The sequence below is a fragment of the Pantherophis guttatus genome, chromosome 1 (assembly GCF_059756535.1).
Source record: "Pantherophis guttatus breed Tessera chromosome 1, ASM5975653v1, whole genome shotgun sequence".
Lineage (NCBI taxonomy): Eukaryota > Metazoa > Chordata > Lepidosauria > Squamata > Colubridae > Pantherophis > Pantherophis guttatus.
Genome location: NC_142063.1, coordinates 335,696,630 through 335,719,509, shown reverse-complemented (window position 1 = coordinate 335,719,509; position 22,880 = coordinate 335,696,630). Strand labels below are relative to the sequence as shown.

General features: G+C 39.9%; 1 protein-coding gene across 2 annotated transcripts in view; it reads left to right on the top strand.

The window, feature by feature from the left end:
* The window catches only part of WSCD1 (WSC domain sialate O sulfotransferase 1), a 73,342-nt gene that overhangs the window by 41,278 nt on the left and 9,184 nt on the right, over positions 1 to 22,880 (top strand). For both annotated transcript variants that reach the window (XM_034420795.3, XM_060693190.2), the window contains 2 exons: positions 776 to 897; positions 20,932 to 21,109. In XM_034420795.3, coding sequence (XP_034276686.1) covers positions 776 to 897; positions 20,932 to 21,109 — 300 coding nt within the window. The remainder of the gene's footprint in view (positions 1 to 775; positions 898 to 20,931; positions 21,110 to 22,880) is intronic.

Here is a 22,880-nt window from a genome sequence, read left to right as displayed (position 1 = left end):
CTTACAGATTCGGCAAAGGTACTTTCGCATTCTGGCTGACTCTTCTGTCCTGATGTGGCAGAGAACGCATTTTTTGTCATCTTTCATATGCAGATTTAATCAAGATTAATTGATTCATCACATAAAATCAGCTGCTTAAGAATTTTCTAATAAGGGAGTTGCAGTCTCCTGAAGCCCGCCTGCTCTTTAATGAAACATTTCATTTAAAAGCCTAATGATCAACAAGAATTCGATGTCTTTGTAGGCTTCCTTTTGTTTTCTGTTGAAAATGCAGAAGCTGGGGTTCTTAGAGGTTCCCCTGTTAAAGGACAAAAGTCAAAATGAAATGCATTTTGTATTTCAACCGAAATCCCCGATTTAAAACTATTCCTTTAGTGGCTGTTCAAAGTTACAACAGCACTGAAAATATGACTTACGACCGGTTATGACCGTTGCAGATCCCTGTGGTCACGTGACAGTTGTGAAATCCACATTTTTTTACTATAGGTTCTGTGGGTGTGGCTTGGTGGGTGTGGCAGGGGAAGGATACTGCAAAATCTCCATTCCCACCCCACTCCTGGGGGAAGGATATTGCAAAAGCTCCATTCCCACCCCACTCTGGGGCCAGCCAGAGGTGGTATTTGCCGGTTCTCTGAACTGCTCAAAATTTCCGCTACCAGTTCTCCAGAACCTGCTGGATTTCACCTCTGTGTGTGTTTGGGTACATTCCTTGTGGTGATGGGAAGTTTTCCTGGTTTTTATTATTTAAGACTAAACTTCTGGTCTTTCTTTGCAGGGCAAAATATTATCTATCGAGGATGTTTTAAAGTACCTGAAAATTTAACAAACATCTTGCCAGCCTCATTGATACATTCCAATTTGACAGTGGAGATGTGCTCTGAATTTTGCTCCAAAAAGGTAAGAATTCCTTTTCCTTATCCATCTTTCCTTTCCTTTCCTTTCCTTTCCTTTCCTTTCCTTTCCTTTCCTTTCCTTTCCTTTCCTTTCCTTTCCTTCCCTTCCCTTCCCTTCCCTTCCCTTCCCTTCCCTTCCCTTCCTTCTTCCCTTCCTTCTTCCCTTCCTTCCTTCCCTTCCTTCTTTTCCTTCCTTCCTGCCTTCCTTCTTTTCCTTCCTTCCTTCCTTTTCCTTCCTTCCTTCCTCCCTCCCCCCTCCTTCCCTCCCTCCCTCCCTCCCTCCCTTCCTAGTTTAATATATTATTACGGTTGGTCACACAGTTGAATGTTGTTTAATAAGATATTGCCACAGGATGTAAGCTGTTCCAAGTACAGGTAATCCTTGATTTAACAACAGTTCATTTAATGACCATTCAAACTTAGTACATTATTGAAAAAAAGTGTCTTATGACTGTTTTTCACACTTAGGACCATTGCAGCATCCCCATGGTCATATTATCAAAATTCAGATACTTGGCAACTGAACTCATATTTTTGACGGTCACAGTGTCCCAGGGTCGCGTAATCCCCCTTTTGCGACCTTCTGACAAAGCAAAATCCATGGGGAAACCAGATTCACTTAACAACCATGCTACTCACTTACCAACTGCAGTGATTCACTTAACAACGTTGGCAAGAAAAGTCGTAAAATGGGGCAAAAACACTTAACAAACGTTTCACTTAGCAATAGAAATGCGGGGCTCAATTGTGATCGTAAATTAAGGACTTTCTGTAAAAGCTGCCTTTTGCAATTGATCAATGGTGATTTTGTCAATGCCAGATGTGCTATTCCAGATGTTTTCGAACCAGATGTTTTGGAACTGCAACCAAGGCCGCTATTATTACTACTGGCACTATCTTTGCTTTCTATTGTCACTATTGTTCTACCTCTGTTTGCAAGTCTGTATATTGTGTGATTTTTCTCCAGTTCTTTGCATTCTATTCCATTCCACTGAGTCCAGGAAGTGCAGCATCCACTAGCCAGACATTTTTTTGTCTTTCTTATCAACAATTGTTAAGTCTGGGGTGTTATGTGGCAGGTGCTTGTCTGCTTGAAGTCTAAAATCCCAGAGCACTTTAGCTTCTTCATTTCATATTACTTCGTCTATTTGTGATCCCGTCAGTTCTTGCTTTCTGGCAAGTAGCATTTCCTGGAGATCTCCTGTGCATCATTGTTGCTACCTTGTGGTGCCATTGTTTGTAGTCACCCTGTGTGATCTTCTTGCACCAGCTAACCAGATGGTCCACTGCTTCCTCAGCTCCTTTACAGAGATGGCATTTCCTGTCTGTTGTGCTCTTCTCAATTCTGGCTTTGTATGCATTTTTAAAAATTTATTTTATTTTATTATTTTTATTATTATTATTATTTTATTATTATTATTATTTTATTATTTTATTATTATTTTATTATTTTTTTATTTTGTCAAGCATGTGTAAGATAACAGATAAAAGTATAAACATGATTTTGAATACATGAAAAGGATACGAGTAAAAAAGGACAGTAAGACAGGGACGGTAGGCACGCTGGTGCGCTTATGCACGCCCCTTACAGATCTCTTAGGAATGAGGTGAGGTCAACAGTAGACAGTTTAAGGTTAAAGTTTTGGGGGTTGGAGGAAGAAACCACAGAGTCGGGTAGTGCATTCCAGGCATTGACCACTCTGTTGCTGAAGTCGTATTTTCTGCAATCGAGTTTGGAACGATTTACCTTGAGTTTGTATCTATTGTGTGCTCGTGTATTGTTGTGGTTGAAGCTGAAGTAGTCATCGACAGGTAGGACATTGTAGCAGATAATTTTATGTACTATGCTTAGGTCAGACAGAAGTCGGCATAGTTCTAAGTTGTCCAAGCCCAAAATTTCAAGTCTGGTGGCATAAGGTATTCTGTTGCGAGCAGAGGAGTGGAGGACTCTTCTTGTCCTTAAAACTTGGTTTTGCACAGCCAGAATTAGCTCCTCTGTTTCTTTCTTCAACTTTCCTGCTCTTACCCATCACCCGGCCTTTTTGTTACCTGCTTTGCCTGATAGGTTTTTTTTAAATGTACTGGCCATATAATACTTTGCCTTGCAATTATTATTACATAATATGAAATCACAGCTGGAAGTCATTTAGTTCATGTTGGCCTTCAAACACATCGAGTAGCAATAGAAATAGCACTTAGACTTATATACTGCTTTACAACCCTCTCATAAAATGCTCTTCCATACCATATCACAATAACAACAATAGCACTTATATACTGCTTTGTAGTGCCTTATAGCCCCCTCTAAGTGGTTTACAGAGTCAGCCTATTGCCCCCAACAATCTGGGTCCTCATTTTACCGACCTCGGAAGGATGGAAGGCGGAGTCAACCTTGAGCCGGTGAGACTTGAACTGCCAAACTGCTGGCAGAATTAGCCTGCAATACTGCACTCTAACCATTGTGTCACCATGGCTCATGTAATTCCCAAGAACCTAGGATTCCATTACATAACAGTCGTGTGTGTATAATGTATATAATAAAGATGGGATAATAAAGTGTATACAATATACACACATGCACTGTATATCCCACCTGTATTATTTTTACAAATAACTCAAGGTGGCAAACTTATCCAACACTCCTTCCTCCTCCTATTTTTCCCGCAACAACAACCCTGTGAGATGGATTGGGGTGAGAGAAAGGACACCCAACTGGCTTTCCATGGCCAAGCCCTTTAGATATTGGAAGACTGCTATTGTATCACCCCAGTCCTTCTTTTCATTAAATTAGACATACCCAATTTGAACTAGTTACTAAGTCTGCATTACTATTAATCTTCTCATCGTTCCTATCACCCATCTCCCCCCACTTATGACTGTATGACTGTAACCTTGTTGCTGGTATCCTTACGATTTATATTGACTGTTTCCTAATATGATTTGATTGCTTATTTGTACCCTATGACTATCATTAAGTGTTGTACCTTATGATTCTTGATGAACGTATCTTTTCTTTTATGTACACCAAGAGCGTATGCACCAAAGACAAACTCCTTGTGTATCCAATCACACTTGGCCAATAAAGAATTCTACTATTCTACTGCAACTATTCTTTATATATTTTAGCCTCTGGGATCCTAATCATCTTCCTTGCTCTTTTCTGCATTCTTTCTAGAGTTTCAAAATGTTTTTTACGTCGTGGCGACCAAAACTGGATGCCATATTCCAAGTGTGGCCTTACCAAAGCATTATAAAGTAGTACTAAGTGGTATTAACCCTCTGTTAATGCAGCCTAGGACTGAGTAGTCCTAGGGCAGATATAATCTATCAATATCACTATGGGGTTGTAATGCATAGTGAACAATCATTAGCTTTCTTGTTTTTTTGATCCAAATTGTCCAGTTCAGCCTGTGTCCAGTTAATAATTCCAGCAGCATATTGTGTCACAGCTATGGCCCAGATATTGATGGCTTTGATGGTATTTCCACCATCCATTTTTGTCTTTAGCACTTTTCTCACTCTTTGGCTATATTTGTCACTAATTACTTTTTTAATTTGTCATGCTTGATATTATCCAACTATAAAATGCTCGGATACTTGTTGGCTTCAGATTGATGGCTCCTAATGGTTTGGCCATTTAGCATTTCAATTGCATTATTGTCTGTGATTTTACTTCAATTTATTTCTACTGTGGCATTTTTCTCTGAGCCATTATTATTATTAGTACAGAACATTTCAATTTTCCTATATTTTCTGCTACAAAATTACAGCAACCTACGCCACAATTCCTTGACAAATGAGGTCATATAAGGGTCTTGGGATATATCTACGAAAGAGGTTTGTAAGTTCTGTGTCTTCAGATTCCTAACTTTTCCTCAAAGCTAGGGTCTTCTGATATACTGTAGAAAACATCTGGAATTGATGTTAAGATGATTATAAAGATGATTGAGGGGCTGGAGCTAAAACATATGAAGAACAGTTGCAGGAATTGGGTATATACAGGGGTGGGCATCAAAAATTTTAGCAAGAGGTCCTCTGCTTGTTTGTGGGGTAGGCGTGGCTGTGGTGGCTGTGGCCCAGTCGGCCTCCTGCACCATGGCCGGGGGGGGGGGCATTTTTGCCATCCCCAGGCTCCAGAGGCTTTCCTCAAGCCTCCGGGAGGGCGAAAATGGCCTCCCCAGGCTCCTCTGGAGACTGAAAACAGGCCTGTTTCTGGCCTTCCCGAACTTCCGGTAGACCCGTTTTTCGCCCTCCCAGAGCCTCTGCGTGTGCCCTGCACTTACCTGCATCCAAAACGGGCAGCATGGGGACTTCTAGGAGGGGCGGGGTAGGGTGGGGGGGGCAGCGAGGAGAGTGATTTGGGGGATCTCCAAACTGCACAGAATCTTAGCTAGAGGTTCTCCTGAACCCCCGGCAGCCCATCCCTGGATTTGTCTAGTTTAATGGGAAAAAAAAGACTAGTCTCTAGGGTGATATGATAGCAATGTTTCAATATTTGAGGGGCTGCCACAAAGAAGAGGGAGTCAACCAGTTCTCCAAAGCACCTGAAGGCAGAACAAGAAGCAATGGATGGAAACTAATCAAGGAGAGAAGCAACCTGGAACCAAGGACGGATTTTCTGACAGTTGGAATAATTAATCCAGAAGTTGTGGGTGCTCCAACACTGGAAGTTTTTAAGAAAAGATTGGACAACAATTTGTCTGAAATGGTATAGGGTCTCCTAGTTGAGCAAGGGGTTGGACTAGAAGACCTCAAAGAGGTCCTTTTGAACTCTGTTATTCTGAAGAAGACATCCATTCCAGTCCCCTTCTTACACTTACAGGCCCGTGCAATTAATTTTAGAATTACTAATATTTTGTCATGCTAATTGTTCTTATATTTATAATTGTTCTTATATTTCTGTTCTTATTATTTTGTAAGCCATCCAAAGTCACCTTTTCACAGCAAGATGGGTGATGTATGCCGATAGATAGATAGATAGATAGATAGATAGATAGATAGATGATAGAGAGATAGATAGATGATGATGATGATAGATATAGATAGATGATAGATGATAGATAGATAGATATATGATAGATAGATAGGTAGGTAGGTAGGTAGGTAGGTAGGTAGGTAGATAGATAGATAGATAGATAGATAGATGATAGACAGACAGACAGACAGATAGATAGATGATAGATGGATGATAGATAGATAGATGATAGATAGATGATAGATAGAAGATAGATAGAAGGGTAGTGACGGGAGCAGCATGGCGCTCCCATGTAACACCGCTCCTGCGCGAGCTGCACTGGCTCCCAGTTGTCTTCCGGGTGCGCTTCAAGGTGTTGGTTATCACCTTTAAAGCGCTCCATGGCATAGGGCCTAGCTATCTGCGAGACCGCCTGCTGCTACCGACGACCTCCCAGAGACCCGTGCGCTCCCACAGAGAGGGCCTCCTCGTGGTGCCATCAGCCAAACAATGCAGGCTGGTGACCCCCAGGGGGAGGGCCTTCTCTGTGGGGGCACCCACCCTCTGGAATCAGCTCCCCCCAGAGATAAGGAGAATCCAAGACCTCAGTGCCTTCCGTCGCGCCCTTAAAACCCACTTATTTAAACAAGCCGGGCTGGCTTAAGATGAAATTTTTAACTGTTTTTAAATGTTTTAAACGTTTTTAATTGGTAAATGAGTTTTAATTGGGCCAAATTTATATATCTTTTAATTGTTTTTAATATTTGTTCTGCATGTTTTTTTTTAATCTGGCTGTACACCGCCCTGAGTCCTTAGGGAGAAGGGCGGTATAGAAATCCAATATAAAATAAAAAATAAATAAAATAAGATAGATGATAGATAGATGATGATAGATAGATATATGATCGACAGATGATAGATAGATGACAGATAGATAGATGATGATAGCTAGCTAGCCAGCTAGATATATGATAGACAGATGATAGATAGATGATAGATAGCGAGATAGATGATGATATAGATTAGACAGACAAACAGACAGATGATAGATATAGATAGATGATAGATAGATAGATAATAGATGATAGACAATTAGACAGACAGATAGATAGATGACAGATGATAAATAGACAGATGATAGAAGATAGATAGATAGATAGATAGATAGATAGATAGATGATAGACAGATGATAGACAAATAGATGATAGATAGATAGATAGATAGATGATAGATAGATGATAGATGATAGATGGATGATGATAGATATAGATAGATGATAGATAGATAGATAGATAGATAGATAGATAGATAGATAGATAGATAGATGATGATATAGATGATAGACAGACAGACAGGATAGCTATAGATAGATGATAGATAGACAGATAGATAGATAGATGATAGATGATAAATAGATGATAGAAGATAGATAGATAGATAGATAGATAGATAGATAGATAGATAGATGATAGATGATAGACAGATGATAGATAGATAGATGATAGATAGATAGATATATGATAGATAGATAGATATATGATAGATAGATAGATAATGATAGATAGATATATGATAGGCAGACAGACAGACAGATAGATGATAGATGATGATAGATAGATAGATGATAGATGATAGATAGATGATAGATAGAAGATAGATAGATAGATGATAGATAGATGATGATAGATAGATATATGATAGACAGATGATAGATAGATGATAGATTGATGATGATGCTAGCTAGCTAGCTAGATATATGATATATGATAGATGATAGATAGATGATAGACAGATAGACAGACAGACAGACAGATAGATGATAGATAGATAGATGATAGATAGATAGATAGATAGATGATAGATGATAGATAGATAGCTAGATAGATGATAGATAGATAAGATAGATAGATGATGATATAGATGATAGACAGACAGACACAGATGATAGATATAGATAGATGATAGATAGATGATAGACAGATAGACAGACAGACAGACAGATAGATGATAGATAGATAGATGATAGATAGATAGATAGATAGATAGATAGATGATAGATAGATAAGATAGATAGATGATGATATAGATGATAGACAGACAGACACAGATGATAGATATAGATAGATGATAGATAGATGATAGACAGATAGACAGACAGACAGATAGATGATAGATAGATGATAGATAGATAGATAGATAGATATATGATAGATGATAGATAGATAGCTAGATAGATGATAGATAGATAAGATAGATAGATGATGATATAGATGATAGACAGACAGACACAGATGATAGATATAGATAGATAGATGATAGATAGATGATAGACAGACAGATAGACAGATAGATGATAGATAGATAGATAGATAGATAGATGATAGATAGATAGATAGATAGATAGATAGATAGATAGATAGATAGATAGATGACAGACAGACAGATTTTCCTAGAGCCCCAGGCCTCCAGGTCTCTGGGGTTCACTTCACCTTCAGTACAGTTTCCATGATAACATACATTCTTAACATTTCTCTTCATTGTTTCCATGAAAGCAAAAAGTGAGTGTGTTCCTGCTGTGATTCATTTTGAACGTGCTTAATGTCAGATCATGGCTTTGTTTGAGGAAAGGATGCTGTATTTCAAATTTGAAAACAAAAGGGAAAAGGAAGCGTTTGGAATAACACACATCTGCTTGCCTGTGGCTGAATAGGGTGACGGCCCCAAAGAAGCCATCATCACGTCCATCAAAATGTCAAGGCAGATCATTGTAATAAATTCTGTTTTCAACCCCAATCCTTCTTCTCTGCCCTGGGGAGTCCTTCTGGGCGCAGTCAAAATATCAAGATGGCAATTGCACTAAAAAAGATATATTTTTTTAATACAACACACACACACACACAAAAGTAGGCAGGATTTTTAATTGTGTGGGTTTTGATCACCATCTTTTTGGACCCTTCCTCCAGATACCCCTGAGCAGATACTAATCTCTGCAAAGAGGATTAAATAACAAAAGGATTAATAAAACTTGAGTGTGGTCAGTTCCAATTTTATGCGGTTCCAGGAATTTTAATAACATTATGGTTAAGAAGATTGGAGCCCTATTGGGAGAAATCGAGGGTGAGGAATGTACAGGCAGGCCTCAATTTACGGCTATTCATTCAACAACCCAGAGCTTCCCCCACTTCCTGAAGCACCCCATGTTCAGCATAATGATTTCAAGGGGTGAGCCGGGATTGCATTGGTGTCTTGCTTAATGACAAGAATTTAATGGGCTCCATTGTGATCCTTCTCCGGGAGAAACATCAACAACCTCATATTTTCCTCCATGAAAATATTCATGACTGCTCTTTAGAAGGCCAGATCCTGAAGATGAAACTCAAATACTTTGGCCACCTAATGAGAAGGAAGGACTCCCTGGAGAAGAGTCTAATGCTGGGAAAGACTGAGGGCAAAAGAAGAAGGGGATGACAGAGAACGAGGTGGCTGGATGGAGTCACTGAAGCAGTCGGTGTAAGCTTACAGTAAATGGACTCCAGAGGATGGTAGAGGACAGGAAGGCCTGGAGGAATGTTGTCCATGGGGTCATGATGGGTCAGACACGACTTCACAACTAACAACAACAACAATTGTGATCCTAGGTCGAGGACTATCTGTAGGAATTTTGCATTCAAAACATTTTGGGCTGGAAACCTCTCTATTGAGCAGAAAACAATCATCCTGAGTTTGAAACAGGTTGTTCTGCCCCTGATAGAAATATTTTCATAGCGAGTGTAAGATTTCCAGTTAATCTATTTTGAATTGGAAGCGGGCTGTTTTGGCATTCAAAACACTGCCAGGATGTCCTGAATAGTATCAGAAGCCTACTGAGATGTCCAAAGAACCCATTCAGATCTGAAAATCAGTACTATCCATTTTTTGATGTCTAATCACACTCTTGAAAGGCCTAATTTTGAGCAAAGACAATGATAGAGCTGCGGTGGCACAGTGGTTAGAATGTAATATTGCAGGCTAACTTTGCCCGCTGCCCAGGGGTGAAATGTTCCTGGTTCAGACCGGTTCGTTTAAACTGGTAGCGATGGCGGCCGGTGGTTCAGAGAACCAGAAGTGATGGCGGCACGAGTCTCCGCCCACCTGCCTGGTCGTCGTTACTTCATGGTTTTAACCAGGAAGTAACCTGTTTTTTACCCTCTGCACATGCGCAGAAGAGCTTGTGAATGTGCAGAGGGTCCGCGCGCACATGGTTGGGAAGGTAAATAGATTTCACCCCTGCCCCTGCCAGGAGTTTGATCCTGACAGGATCAAGGTTGACTCAGCCTTCCATTCTTCTGAGGTGGTAAAATGAGGACCCAGATTGTTGAGAGCCATACACTGACATTATAAACCACCCAGAGAATGCAGTAAAACGTTGTAGAGTGGTATATACTGTAAGTCTTAAGTGCTATTGCTATAGAAAGAAAAGGTATCATGGGAAAAGATCAAGTCAGTTTTCTATCTTTGCTGAATGTAGGACACAAAACAACGTCTTTAAATTACAAGGAGGCAGTGTCTAAATGAACATTAGGAAACACATCCCAGTCAGGGATAGGATTCAAAAATTTTAGCAACCGGTTCTCTGCCCGGTTGGTGGGTAGGTGTGGCCATGGTGGGCATGGCCTACTCGGCCTCTTGTGTGTGTGTGTGGGGGGGGTGTTTGTGTCGTCCTCAGGCTCCAGAGGCTTTCCTCAAGCCTCCAGGAGGGCGAAAATAGCCTCCCCTGGGCTCTGGAGGCTGGAAATGGACCTCTTTCCAAACTCCCAGAACTTCCAGAAGGCCCGTTTTTCACCCTCCAAGAGCCTCTGCTGCACTTACCTGGCATCCAAAATGGGCCTCATGGAGACTCCTGAGAGGGGCGGGGTGGGTGGGGCCAGCCAGTCCTTGCAACTACCGGTTCGACAAACCAGATGTAAAATTAGCATCCGGTTGGCTCAAACCGGTCCGAACCGGCTGAGTCCCACCCCTGATCCCAGTGTTAAAAACAACTGAACCACCAATATTGGAGGGTGTGTTTTCCTGTAGGAGAGGCTTTAATCTGTGCTCAGTAAAAAGTTGAACCACATGACCTAAATACAGGTAGTCCTCAATTTCTGACCAAAATGGAGCCCAAAATTTCTGCTGCTAAGCAAGGCAGTTCTTAAGTGAGTTTTGCCCCATTTATGATCTTTCTTGCCACATTTGTTAAATGAATCACTGCAGTTGTTAAGTTAGTAATATGATTGTTAAACGAATCTGGCTTCCTCCTTGACTTTGTCAGAAGATTGCAAAAGGTGATCACATGACCCTGGGACATTGCAACCGTCATAAATACATGCTAGTTGCCAAACATCCCCATTGGGATGTTGCAATGGTCCTAAGTGTGAAAAACAGTCATAAATCACTTTTTTTCAGTGCTCTCGTAACTTCGAGCTGTCACTAAACGAACTGTTGCAAGTTAAGGACTGTCTGTAGTCTCTTCCAACTCAATGGTGTTCTTCAAACTTTATTCTTAACCTCATTTCTAAATTAACCTGTTTTCTGGATTTGTGTTACACACTGGACCAATAATCCAGCCAATATGTTAGATAATGTGTTAAACCACAGAAAACTTAATTTTGGTTAATACTAACCAAACTTAGCCTATTATGCAGAAGCAGCTACAAGCTTTTTTACTGAGATGAGTTGTGTTGTGTATCCAGAAGATGCAATTTAGCAGTCCAAATCGCGGCTCTGTCCTGCTCAGATAAACCTCACTGTTTTCCTAGACTGTGTCTCTACGAAGGAAAAGGAAAATCTGCTAATGCCTTTCTCTTAGAAAATGGATTTTTTTACATGTAATCAAACTGAATTTATTTCTATCCTGTTAAAATGGACTAATGAGAGCCACAGTTTTCTTCCCCGCCATGATTTTAACCTAAAGGGAAAGTCAGAAGGGGACAGTTTGAACCCAATTATGTTGACAACTATTTAATGCCTTGTCATGCTGATAGAACATTAGAAAAGAGCCTTAGGGACTCTCCATAAATTACCTCATTAGGAGGGGATCATTACCAAGCGAGCCCATGTTCTCTTTAGGAGAATAGCATTGGATCTTTTTCATCAGACACATTTAGGGTAGTTGATAGCTGCTGCCTGCTTTGAACTGACCTATTTTGCATAGATGGGAGAAAGAATAGACTTATTCTTTCCCGGTGTCCTGATCCATAAAGGTGATCCTAGAAACACCTTCTCATCCTTAAGACTCACCGGATCACGGAGCTTCCTTTCAAGTCCACATCCATTTTGTTTATTTAATTTGTATCCCACCTTTGAGTGGTGTGGTGGCCTAGAGGTGGAGTTCTTCCTTCACAGTCAGGAAGCTGTGAGTTTCGAACGTAGATAGTGGCAGATATTTCTCTCTCTGGGCTCAATGAGTAATTGTCTGCTGTGAACTCTGCATAGGTGTCAGGGAGGTCAGCCAGCCAGTAAACGCTCAGCTCCATTCAGTCGCTCGACTCCACCCTGAAGTAAGGGGATTACAGGGGGAAAAAATGTATCCCACCTGTATTATTTTTTACAAATATCTCAAGGTGGCTTCCTCCTTTTATTTGCCTCACCATAACAATCCTGTGAGGTGGGTTGGGCTAAGAGAGAGGGACTGGCTCAAAGTCACTCAGCTGGCTTTTATGGCTAAGGTGGGACTTGAACTCACAATCTCCTGCTTTTTAGCCTGGTGTCTTAATCATTAGACCAAAATGTTCCTCTTTTACTGCATTTTACAATTTTAACCCTTTCGTTGCATGAAGTGAGATGAAAACCACCATTTTGCCTGCGTAATATTATTTAATGGCACATTTCTTTCAAGGGTAGAATTTGGGGGATATTTAGGTTGGAAAGTTAGACAATTCTTTCCTCAACTTAGTGTCTTCAAATAGGTTGCAGATATATGTCCCATAAATCTCAACAAACAAAAACACTCTTTTGGGTGATTTTGTTTAGTTTCCATGGAACTAAACTATGTGTTTTTATACTTCCTGGAATAATAAGTAGATTGGAGAATGGTCCCTTTCAGATTTTCACAAAGCGAAATGTTGTGATTTAACTTTCAAGGGGGGGAAAAAAACCTGTCCTGAAATATTTATAGTAATTAGGAAAAAAGATCTTCAGTAAGATGTGTTTTGAGAGATAGTACAGTACCTTCAGGCTAGGCCTTCATTGTGTGAATTAAAAAAAATAAAACCACTCAAAACAGCATGCAGTTTTTTCTAGCACAAAATGGTTTTTAGCAGATCATTCTACATGCAACAAATGTACACAAATGCATACATGATATATACTTGACCAGTAAAGTTAAGTTCTGTTCTATTCTGTTCTGTTCCACTCTGCTCCATTCCATTCCATTCCATTCTGAGATGGCGCAGTGGTTAGAGGGCAGTACTGCAGGCTACTTCAGCTGACTGCTAGGTGCAGTTCAGCAGTTCAAATCTCACCGGCTCAAGGTTGACTCAGCCTTCCTTCCTTCCGAGGTGGGTAAAATGAGGACCCAGATTGTTGGGGGCAATATGCCGACTGTGTAAACCGCTTAGAGAGGGTTTGTGAAGCAGTATATAAGTCTAAGTGCTATTCAGGGGTGAAATGTAAAATGTGTTACTACCGGTTCTGTGGGCGTGGCTTGGGAGGGTAATGTGACTGGGTGGGCATGGCCAACTTTTTTTTTTAAAAAAAACTTTTCAAAGCATTTTTTTTACCGCCTCTTCGGCCAAGTGGTTGTAGAAAAAAATGCTTTGAAAAGCCTCTGAGGATCCCAGTTGAGCCGCACGATCATCAGAGGCTTTTTTTTTTACTTTTAAAGCATTTTTTCGTCGGAAGAGGTTGTAGAAAAAATGCTTTTAAAAGTTAAAAAAAAAAAGCCTCTGATGATCGTGCGACTCAGCTGAGCATGGGGAGGGGCAGGGATTTTTGCTACCGGTTCTCTGAACCACCCGCCACCATCACTACCGGATCAGGCGATCTGGTCCGAACCGGGAGCATTTCACCCCTGGTGCTATTACTATTGCTATTCCATTCCATTCCATTCCATTCCGCATTTTATTATTCTATTCTATTCTATTCTATTCTATTCTATTCTATTCTATTCTATTCTATTCTATTCTATTCTATTCTATTCTATTCTATTCTATTCTATTCATTCCATTCCATTCCATTCCATTCCATTCCATTCCATTCCATTCCATTCCATTCCATATCATATAGCCATTATAGGTGATGACAAATACACAATCTAATAGTTCAGACTTGATTGTTACTGTTCTTGGAAAAATGTATCGGGCTACTTGAATTTCAAAACTAGATTATATCAAGTGAGACATTTTTCTTCAATCAGGCAGCAGCATGTTATGTTTGCTGTTGTTGTTGCTGTTGCTTTACTTATGTGATGGTACAACTCTAGCATTAGAGTTGCAGAATTCTTGAGAAAGTAGGTGTGTACGCGCCACATTTTAAAAAGTATGCATTTAAATGCAGTCATATACGGAATGGTTGAGTTTAAACTTTGGTCTTGTCTGAGTACGAACCAGAGTATTGTAAAGCAATAATTTAAAAAAAGGTGGTGGACCATACATATCCATGGGGGATTAAAATATTTTGAAACATGGAAACAAAAAAAAAAAAGTAGTCCTTGACTTAGAATCATTTGCTTAATGACTGGTTGAAGTTACAATGGCACTAAAAAAAGTGACTTATATCTGTTCCACTACTGCAGCAACCCCACAATCATATGATCAAAATTCAGGCACTTGGCAACCAGTCAGGGGTGAAATGCTCCCAGTTCAGACTGGATCGCCTGATCTGGTACCGATGGAGGCGGGTGGTTCAGAGAACTGGTAGCAAAAATCCCTGCCCCCCTCTCCCCATGCTCAGCTGAGCCACACAATCATCAGAGGCTTTTTTTTTTTTACTTTTAAAAGCATTTTTTCTACAACTTCTTTGGCCAAAAAAATGCTTTTAAAAGTAAAAAAAAAAGCCTCTGATGATCGCGTAGCTCAGCTGGGATCATCAAAGGCTTTTAAAAGAAAAAAACCCTTTTTTTCTTTTAAATGCCTCTGACGATCCAAGCTAAGTTGCCTGATCGTCAGAGGCATTTAAAAGAAAAAAAAGCCTTTGCTGATCAGGCAACTCAGCTGGGATCGTCAGAGCCTTTTGAAAGCATTTTTTACAACCTCTTTGCCGAAGAGATTGTAGAAAAAATGGTTTTAAAAGTTAAAAAAAAAAATTGGTCATGCCCACCCAGTCACATTACCCCACCACCACCAAACCACGCCCACAGAACCGGTAGTAACAAATTTTAGATTTCACTACTGCAACCAGTATGTATTAATGATGGTTGCAGAGTCCCTGGGTCATGAGTTTGCCACCTACAACTTCCATAGCTGGCTTCTGACAAGCAAAGTTAATAGAAAATCTGGATTCACTGGACAACCATATGATTTATTTAACAACTACAATGATTCAATTAACCAGGGCAAAAAAGGTCAAAACTCACTTAGCAACTACCTTGCTTAGCAACAGAAATCTGTGTCCTAATTGTGGTCATAAGTTAAGGATTACTTGTATTCAGAGAAGACCATGCTAAAAAAGGCAGTTTATTAACCTGGAAAGTATGTGTCATATCTGTGGCTTAATATACACATAGAGATGTACATTTATTCAAATTGATCTCAAACATTCCAGTTCCAATAGGACCAAGTAAATGTCTTCTTTTATTTCTTCAAGATTATATGAAAAGAAACTGCAGCAAATATTGTACAAATAATGACTGATATTAGAGCTGACTAGTGTTTTGGATTTGAAGACCAAATGAATCTCTAGAGTGGCTTAATCCAAATTAATATTGTCCTGTGAGAGATTCCTGGGAGCAGATTCTGAGATAGAATCTTCCAAGTGAATATGGTGGCCATGACTCTGCAATTTTATTTATTTATATCCCACCTTTATTATTTTTACAAATATCTGAAGGCAATGAACATTGGTAAGGCCACACTTGGAATTCTGCATCCAGTTTTGGTTGCCACGATGTAAAAAAGATGTGGAGACTAGAAAGAGTGCAGAGAAGAGCAACAAAGATGATTAGGAGGCTAAAACATCTGAAGAACGGTTGCAGGAACTGGGTATGTCTAGTTTAATGAAAAGAAGGACTAGAGGAGACATGATAGCAGTGTTCCAATATCTCAGGGGCTGCCACAAAGAAGAGGGAGTCAAGCTATTCTCCAAAGCACCTGAGGGTAGGACAAGAAGCAATGGATGGAAACTTATCAAGGAGAGAAGCAACCTAGAACTAAGGAGAAATTTCCTGACAGAACAGTTAACCAATGGAACAACTTGCCTCTAGAAGTTGTGAATGCTCCAACACTGGAAGTTTTTAAGAAGATGTTGGATAACCATTTGTCTGAAATGTTGTAGGGTTTTCTGCCTAAGTAGGGGGTTGGATTAGAAGACCTCCAAGGTCCCATCCAACTCTGTTATTCTATTCTATTCTATTCTATTCTATTCTATTCTATTCTATTCTATTCTATTCTATTCTATTCTATTCTATTCTATTCTATTCTATTCTATTCTATTCTAATTAACATATCCAACACACACCTTTTTCCTCCTATTTTCTCCGCAACAGTAACCCTGTGAGGTGGGTTGGGCTGAGAGAGAGAGGAACTGGCCCAAGGTCACCCAGTTGGCTTTCATGCTTAAGGTGAGACTAGAACCCTCAGTCCCTGGTGATTGGCCCAAAGTCACCCGGTCAGCTTTCATGCCTAAGGTGGGACTAGAACTCACAGTCTCTTGCTTTCTAGGCTGGTGCCTTAACCACTAGACCAAACTTTCTCTCAATCAAAGCCCACCTCTTTTTAATGTGTATCCCATATTGACACCCTTGGACACAACAGAATTCAGGGTTCAGGCAGCAACTGCTTTTTGGAGTTCTTGAAAGTCCTGCTTGAGACATCAGTGATACCATATTTCCCCGAAAATAAGACAGGGTCTTATATTAATTTTCACTCCAAAAGACGCATTAGGGCAGAGGTGTCAAACTTGATTTCATTGAGGGTCGCATCAGGGTTGTGTTTGAACTTGGGGGGGGGGCAGGGTTGGTGTGGCCAGCTTGATGTCACTCGTATCTGAGGCGCCTGTGGTGGCCCAAGCACTCTGCCAGCGAAAATGGGTTCCTGAGCTCTGTTTTCAGTTGGGACGGCCTCCAGCAACCCTCTGCCAGCGAAAATGGCGCTCAGGAGCCCATTTTCATGGCAGAGTGCTTGGGCCACCACAGGTGCCCCTGACATGAGTGATGTCAAGCTGGCCACACCATTTTCACTGGCAGAGGCACTGCAGGCCGGTCCTTCACTGTTTCCACAGGCCAGAGCTAAGCACCCCATGGGCTGGATCCGGCCCGCCGGCCTTGAGTTTGACACCCCTGAATTAGGGCTTATTTTCAGGGAAATATGATAAATGCATCCATCTGGCTGACAATCTTAACTGAGGCTTATTTTGGGTGGTATGGCTTATATTACGAGCATCCTGAAAAATCACATTTGGGCTCAAGGCAGCCATCTTTTGGCATCTTTTTCTATTGCTTTCAGTTTATATCAAGATCTTTTCCAATAACTCCTTGCCTTCACAATACGGGTCCAAAGTATTTAAACTTTAGCTTTATTACTACTGTCATCCGGTTTTACTTTGTCTGGCACTGAATGATTTGTTCTTCTTGGTGTCCAAGGCATTCTTTACAATCTTTTCTAGCACCATAATTCAAAGACATCCATCACTGTCTCTGTTTACTCTTTCTAATAATGTAACTCTTACACCTCTATGCCACAATTGGGAGAACCGTGGCCTTGACAATATGTACAGGTAGTCCTTGACTTATGTCCACAATTAAGCCAACATTTCTTTTGGAAAGCAAGACCGTTATTAAGTGAATTTTTTTGCCCCATTTTATGACCTTTTCTGCCATGGTTGTTAAGTGAATCACTGTAAGTTGTTAAATTAGTAACAGGATTGTTAAGTGAAATTTGGCTTCCCCGTTGACTTTGTTTGCCAGAAGGCCGCAAAAGGTGACCACATGACCTAGGGAACTTGCAACCCTCATAAATATGAGCCTGTTGCCAAACACCTGAATTTTGATCAAGCGAGCATGAGAATGCTGCAATAGTTGTGAGTGTGAAAACCAGCCATAAATCGTTGTTTTTAGTGCTGCTGTAACTTCAAACAGTCACTAAAAGAATGGTTATAGGCCGAGGACTATCTGTAATCTGAAACCTTAGCCCCATTCCTTAGTTTGTGGACATTTCTCCCAGCAATTTTAATGCCAGTTTCTAGTTTGTCGTTTTTCATATGTTCTACATCAGAATTTCTCAACCTTGTCCTTTTTAAGATGAGTGGACTTCAAATCCCAGAATTCCCCAGCCAGCTGGCTGGGGAATTCTGGGAGTTGAAGTTCACTCATCTTAAAGGGGACGAGGTTAAGAAACATTGTTCTATATAGATATTACAGAAAGCAAGTGAATGTAGGCAACTTTGACACATTCCTTTTCCATTTTAAATCATCTGATTATTAAGGGCCATGAAGTCGTGGCTGACTCCTAGTGACTATATAGGTAGACTTTCCCCCAAAACTATCTATTCTAACTTGATTTTCCAGGTCTTCCAATGGTACCCTCATTGCCACTGTTACATTCTAACTATAGGTCAAATTAATTACTATGATTCAATATTCATTTCCTGCTCATCATCCAAATTGTATAATAAGCTGTTGAGCTGGCTTGCTATATCCATGTTTTTAAACACCAGGCATAATTAGTTGTAATCCATCCAAAAGACTTGAAATAATCAATCAAAAGTAGGCACATTTTTTTAAATTTCCCTTGCTTGTTCTATTATCCATCAGATGCTAAGCAATATGATCCTTTCCTTTTCTGAATTCAGCTTTTATCCTTGACAGTTCTTATTCCGTGAAGTCTTTTTTTGTAAAACCCTGAGGATTATTTCATAAGCATTTACAAGATGTGCAATTGTTTGATAATTTCAGCATTCTTTAACATTGCCCCGCCTATTGTTAAATACAGATCAGTAAAAATTCTTCTCATCTCTAGCGCAGGTATTTATTCAAATACCCTTAACAGTATTACAAATACAAATTCCTTCCTTAGATAAAAATGTAGGTTTAATGCAAAATCAGAACAAGCTCATTCAGTGGACTTATGAATAGATACAAGTTAGGGGGGAAAGAATTAGATTTCAATATTTTTTTCTTGAATCGTACTAATTACTTTGACCTATTTACAGAGGAACGTGGTGGCTCAGTAGCTAAGACGCTGAGGTTGTCAATCGAAAAGTTGGCACTTCAGCGGTTCGAATCCCTAGTGCCGCGTAATGGGGTGAGCTCCCGTTACTTTTCTCCCAGCTTCTGCCAACCTAGCAGTTCGAAAGCACGTAAAAAATGCAAGTAAAAAAATAGGGACCACCTTTGGTGGGAAGGTAACAGTGTTCTGTGCTCCTTTGGTGTTGAGTCATACCGGCCACATGACCATGGAGACATCTTCGGACAGTGCTCGCTCTTCAACTTTGAAACGGAGATGAGCACCGTTGAGTCAGAAACAACTAGCACATATGTGCGAGGGGAACCTTTACCTTTACTTTATTTACAGACTTATGCATCTTTAATACATTGTTTTGTGTCAAAATGAATACCTGAGGACAGATATTTTATGACTAATTTACAAAGTCTATCATTCATGTGTTGGCTGGGGTGGGTCTCATTGAACTCAATGGGATTTACTTCAGAGTACATATACTATACATTGGGTTAGATTGCACAATTAAGTGTTTTGGTCAGTTGACAATGTCATTGAATTATGCAGCAGCTGTGCAGATGAAGCCAGAACCACTAATACAAACTTGTAGTTTTATATACACATAAATATATTTAACATACATACTTATAGCAGTATTTGTCATCATCCAGAAAGAATAAAAACACAATATAGTCAGAAATACAAAAAGCATCATGAGGTAAATTAAACAGTACAGGTAGTCCTCGACTTGCAACAGTTCCTTTAGTGACTATTTGAAGTTACAACGGCACTGATAAAAGTGACTTATGACCATTTTTCACACATATGGCCTTTTTAGCATCCTCATCATCATGTGATTTACATTTGGATGCTTGAAAACTGGTTCATATTTATGATGATTGTAGTTTCCCGGGATCACATGATCCCCTTTTGCAACCTTCTACAAGGAAAAGCCAGATTTCACTTAACAACCATGTTACTAATATGAGTGGTACAGTGGCCTAGAAGTGGCGCTCTTGCCTCACAATCAGGAGGCTGTGAGTTCGATCCTAGGTAGAGGCAGATATTTCTCTCTCTGGGCACAATGCACTCTGCATTGGCGATAGGAATGGCATCGAGCCAATGAACACTCAGCTCCATTCAATTGCCCCAACTCCACCCCGATGCAAAGGATTATGGGGTCATTAAAAGAAAAAAAAACCCCATGTTACTAACGTAACAACTGCAGTAGTTGACTTAACAACTGTGGCAAGGAAAATGGAGCTCAGTTTTTGCTGGCAGAGGGTTGCAGGAGGCAGCCAAAAACGGAGCCTGGGAACCTGTTTTCTCTGGCAGAGGCACCACAGGTCGATCCTTCACTCATTCCAAGGCAGCCCCGCAGGCTGGATCTAAGCATCAAACAGGCCGAATCTGGCCCCCTGGCCTTGAGTTTCACACCCATGCACTAGACCAAACTGGCTCTCTATTTATGGTAGATATGTGATAACTATAATTCTCTGTTTATGGTTTGCATACTCTATTTTTGTAATGATTTTTAAATTACTAACCATTTTGCTGTCTATATGTTTATAATGATTGTTTTTATATTGTGGTTTTACTTGAGTGTTGAATGCTGCCCAGAGTGGCATAGTGGTGACAGAGGTGGCTATATAAATTGAGTAAACACATTTCTTTAAAAAAAAGTAACTAATATTTACTGGTGTTTACCACTATGGATGACAGCCTGATTTTCTTCACTTTCTTCCTGATTAGGAATTCCCTTTGGCGGTTATTCGAAGGCCTCAATGCCATTGTGGCTTTGCAACAATTAATTTCCCACTGCATAATAGTTCTGACAGATCGTTTTGCAGCAGGCTTGAAAATGTCAGCGGTACAGCTGAAGTTTCAAATGCAGGAGACCATGGCTTTGTTTATCAAACTCCAGTCCAAGGTAAGGAGAGAGTCCATTGAGACCTATAATGCTCATACTCATATCATCTATCATCATATTAATATTTATATAGTAAATACACAGACAGACAAACACAGGGATTGAGGAAAGAAGACAGAAAATTACTGTGTTTCAACAACATTCTAGAACAGTGTTTCCCAACCTTGGCCATTTTAAGATGTATGGACTTCAATTTCCAGTATATCCCAGTCAGCATTGTTGAAATGTGTCCATTAAATAAGAAATGTGTCATTAAATAAGAGCTGTGGTGGCGCAGTGGTTAGAATGCAGTGCTGCAGGCTAACTTTGCCCACTGCCAGGAGTTTGATCCTGACCAGATCAAGGTTGACTCAGCCTTCCACCCTTCTTGAGGTGGTAAAATGAGGCCCCAGATCATTGGGGGCAATTTACTGACATTATAAACCACCCAGAGAGTGCAGCAAGGGCACTATGGAGCAGTATACAAGACCGAGTGCTATTGCTATCGTCATTCTGGGATTTGAAGTCCAGACGTCTTAAAATGGCTACGGTTGGGAAGCACTGGTCTAGACTAACACTTCCGTATTTCAACTTCCAGAATTGTCACAAATGGTCATCCTGGCTGGATAATTCCATGAAATAAAGTTCTGGAGATTGCCTGTCTTTTGTCATTTCCCTTTACTGCCACTCTTGCAGTCACACAGGGGCAGATAGATAGATAGATAGATAGATAGATAGATAGATAGATAGATAGATAGATAGATAGATAGATGACAGATAGAGAGAGAGAGAGAGAGAGAGGTAGAGAGATAGATTTGATGATTGATGATAGAGAAATAGAGAGATAATCATTAGACAATAGATAAATAGATTTGATGAGAGAGAGAGAGAGAGAGATTAGACATAGGTAGATAGATTTGATGATTGATGATAGAGAGAGAGAGATTAGACATAGGTAGGTAAGTAAATTTGATGATTGATGATAGATAGATAGATAGATAGATAGATAGATAGATAGATAGATAGACAGACTGATAGATTGATTAGACAGTAGATAGGTAGGTAGATTTGATAATTGATGATAGAAAGAGAATAGATGATAGATAGATAGACAGACAGACAGACAGACAGACAGACAGACAGACAGAGGTAGAGAGATAGATTTGATGATTGATGATAGAGAAATAGAGAGATAAACATTAGACGATAGATAAATAGATTTGATGAGAGAGAGAGACAGGTAGATTTGATGATTGATGATAGAGAAATAGAAAGGTAATCATTAGACGATAGATAGATACGTAAATAGATTTGATGAGAGAGAGATTAGACATAGGTAGATTTGATGATTGATGATAGAGAGAGAGATTAGACATAGGTAGGGAGGTAAGTAGATTTGATGATTGATGATAGATAGATAGATAGATAGATAGATAGATAGATAGATAGATAGATAGATAGATTAGATGGTAGATAGGTAGATTTGATAATTGATAATAGAGAGAGATTAGATGATAGATAGATAGATAGATAGATAGATAGATAGATAGATAGATAGATAGATAGATAGATAGATAAGACGATAGGTAGGTAGATAGGTAAGTAGATTTGATAATTGATAAAGAGAGAGATTAGATGATTAGATAGATAGATAGATGATAGATAGATAGATAGATAGATAGATAGATAGATAGATAGATAGATAGATAGATAGATAGATAGATAGATAGATGGATGTGCAACACAAATAGAAAAAGGTGGACCTTGCATTGTGGACATCACCACCCATTTC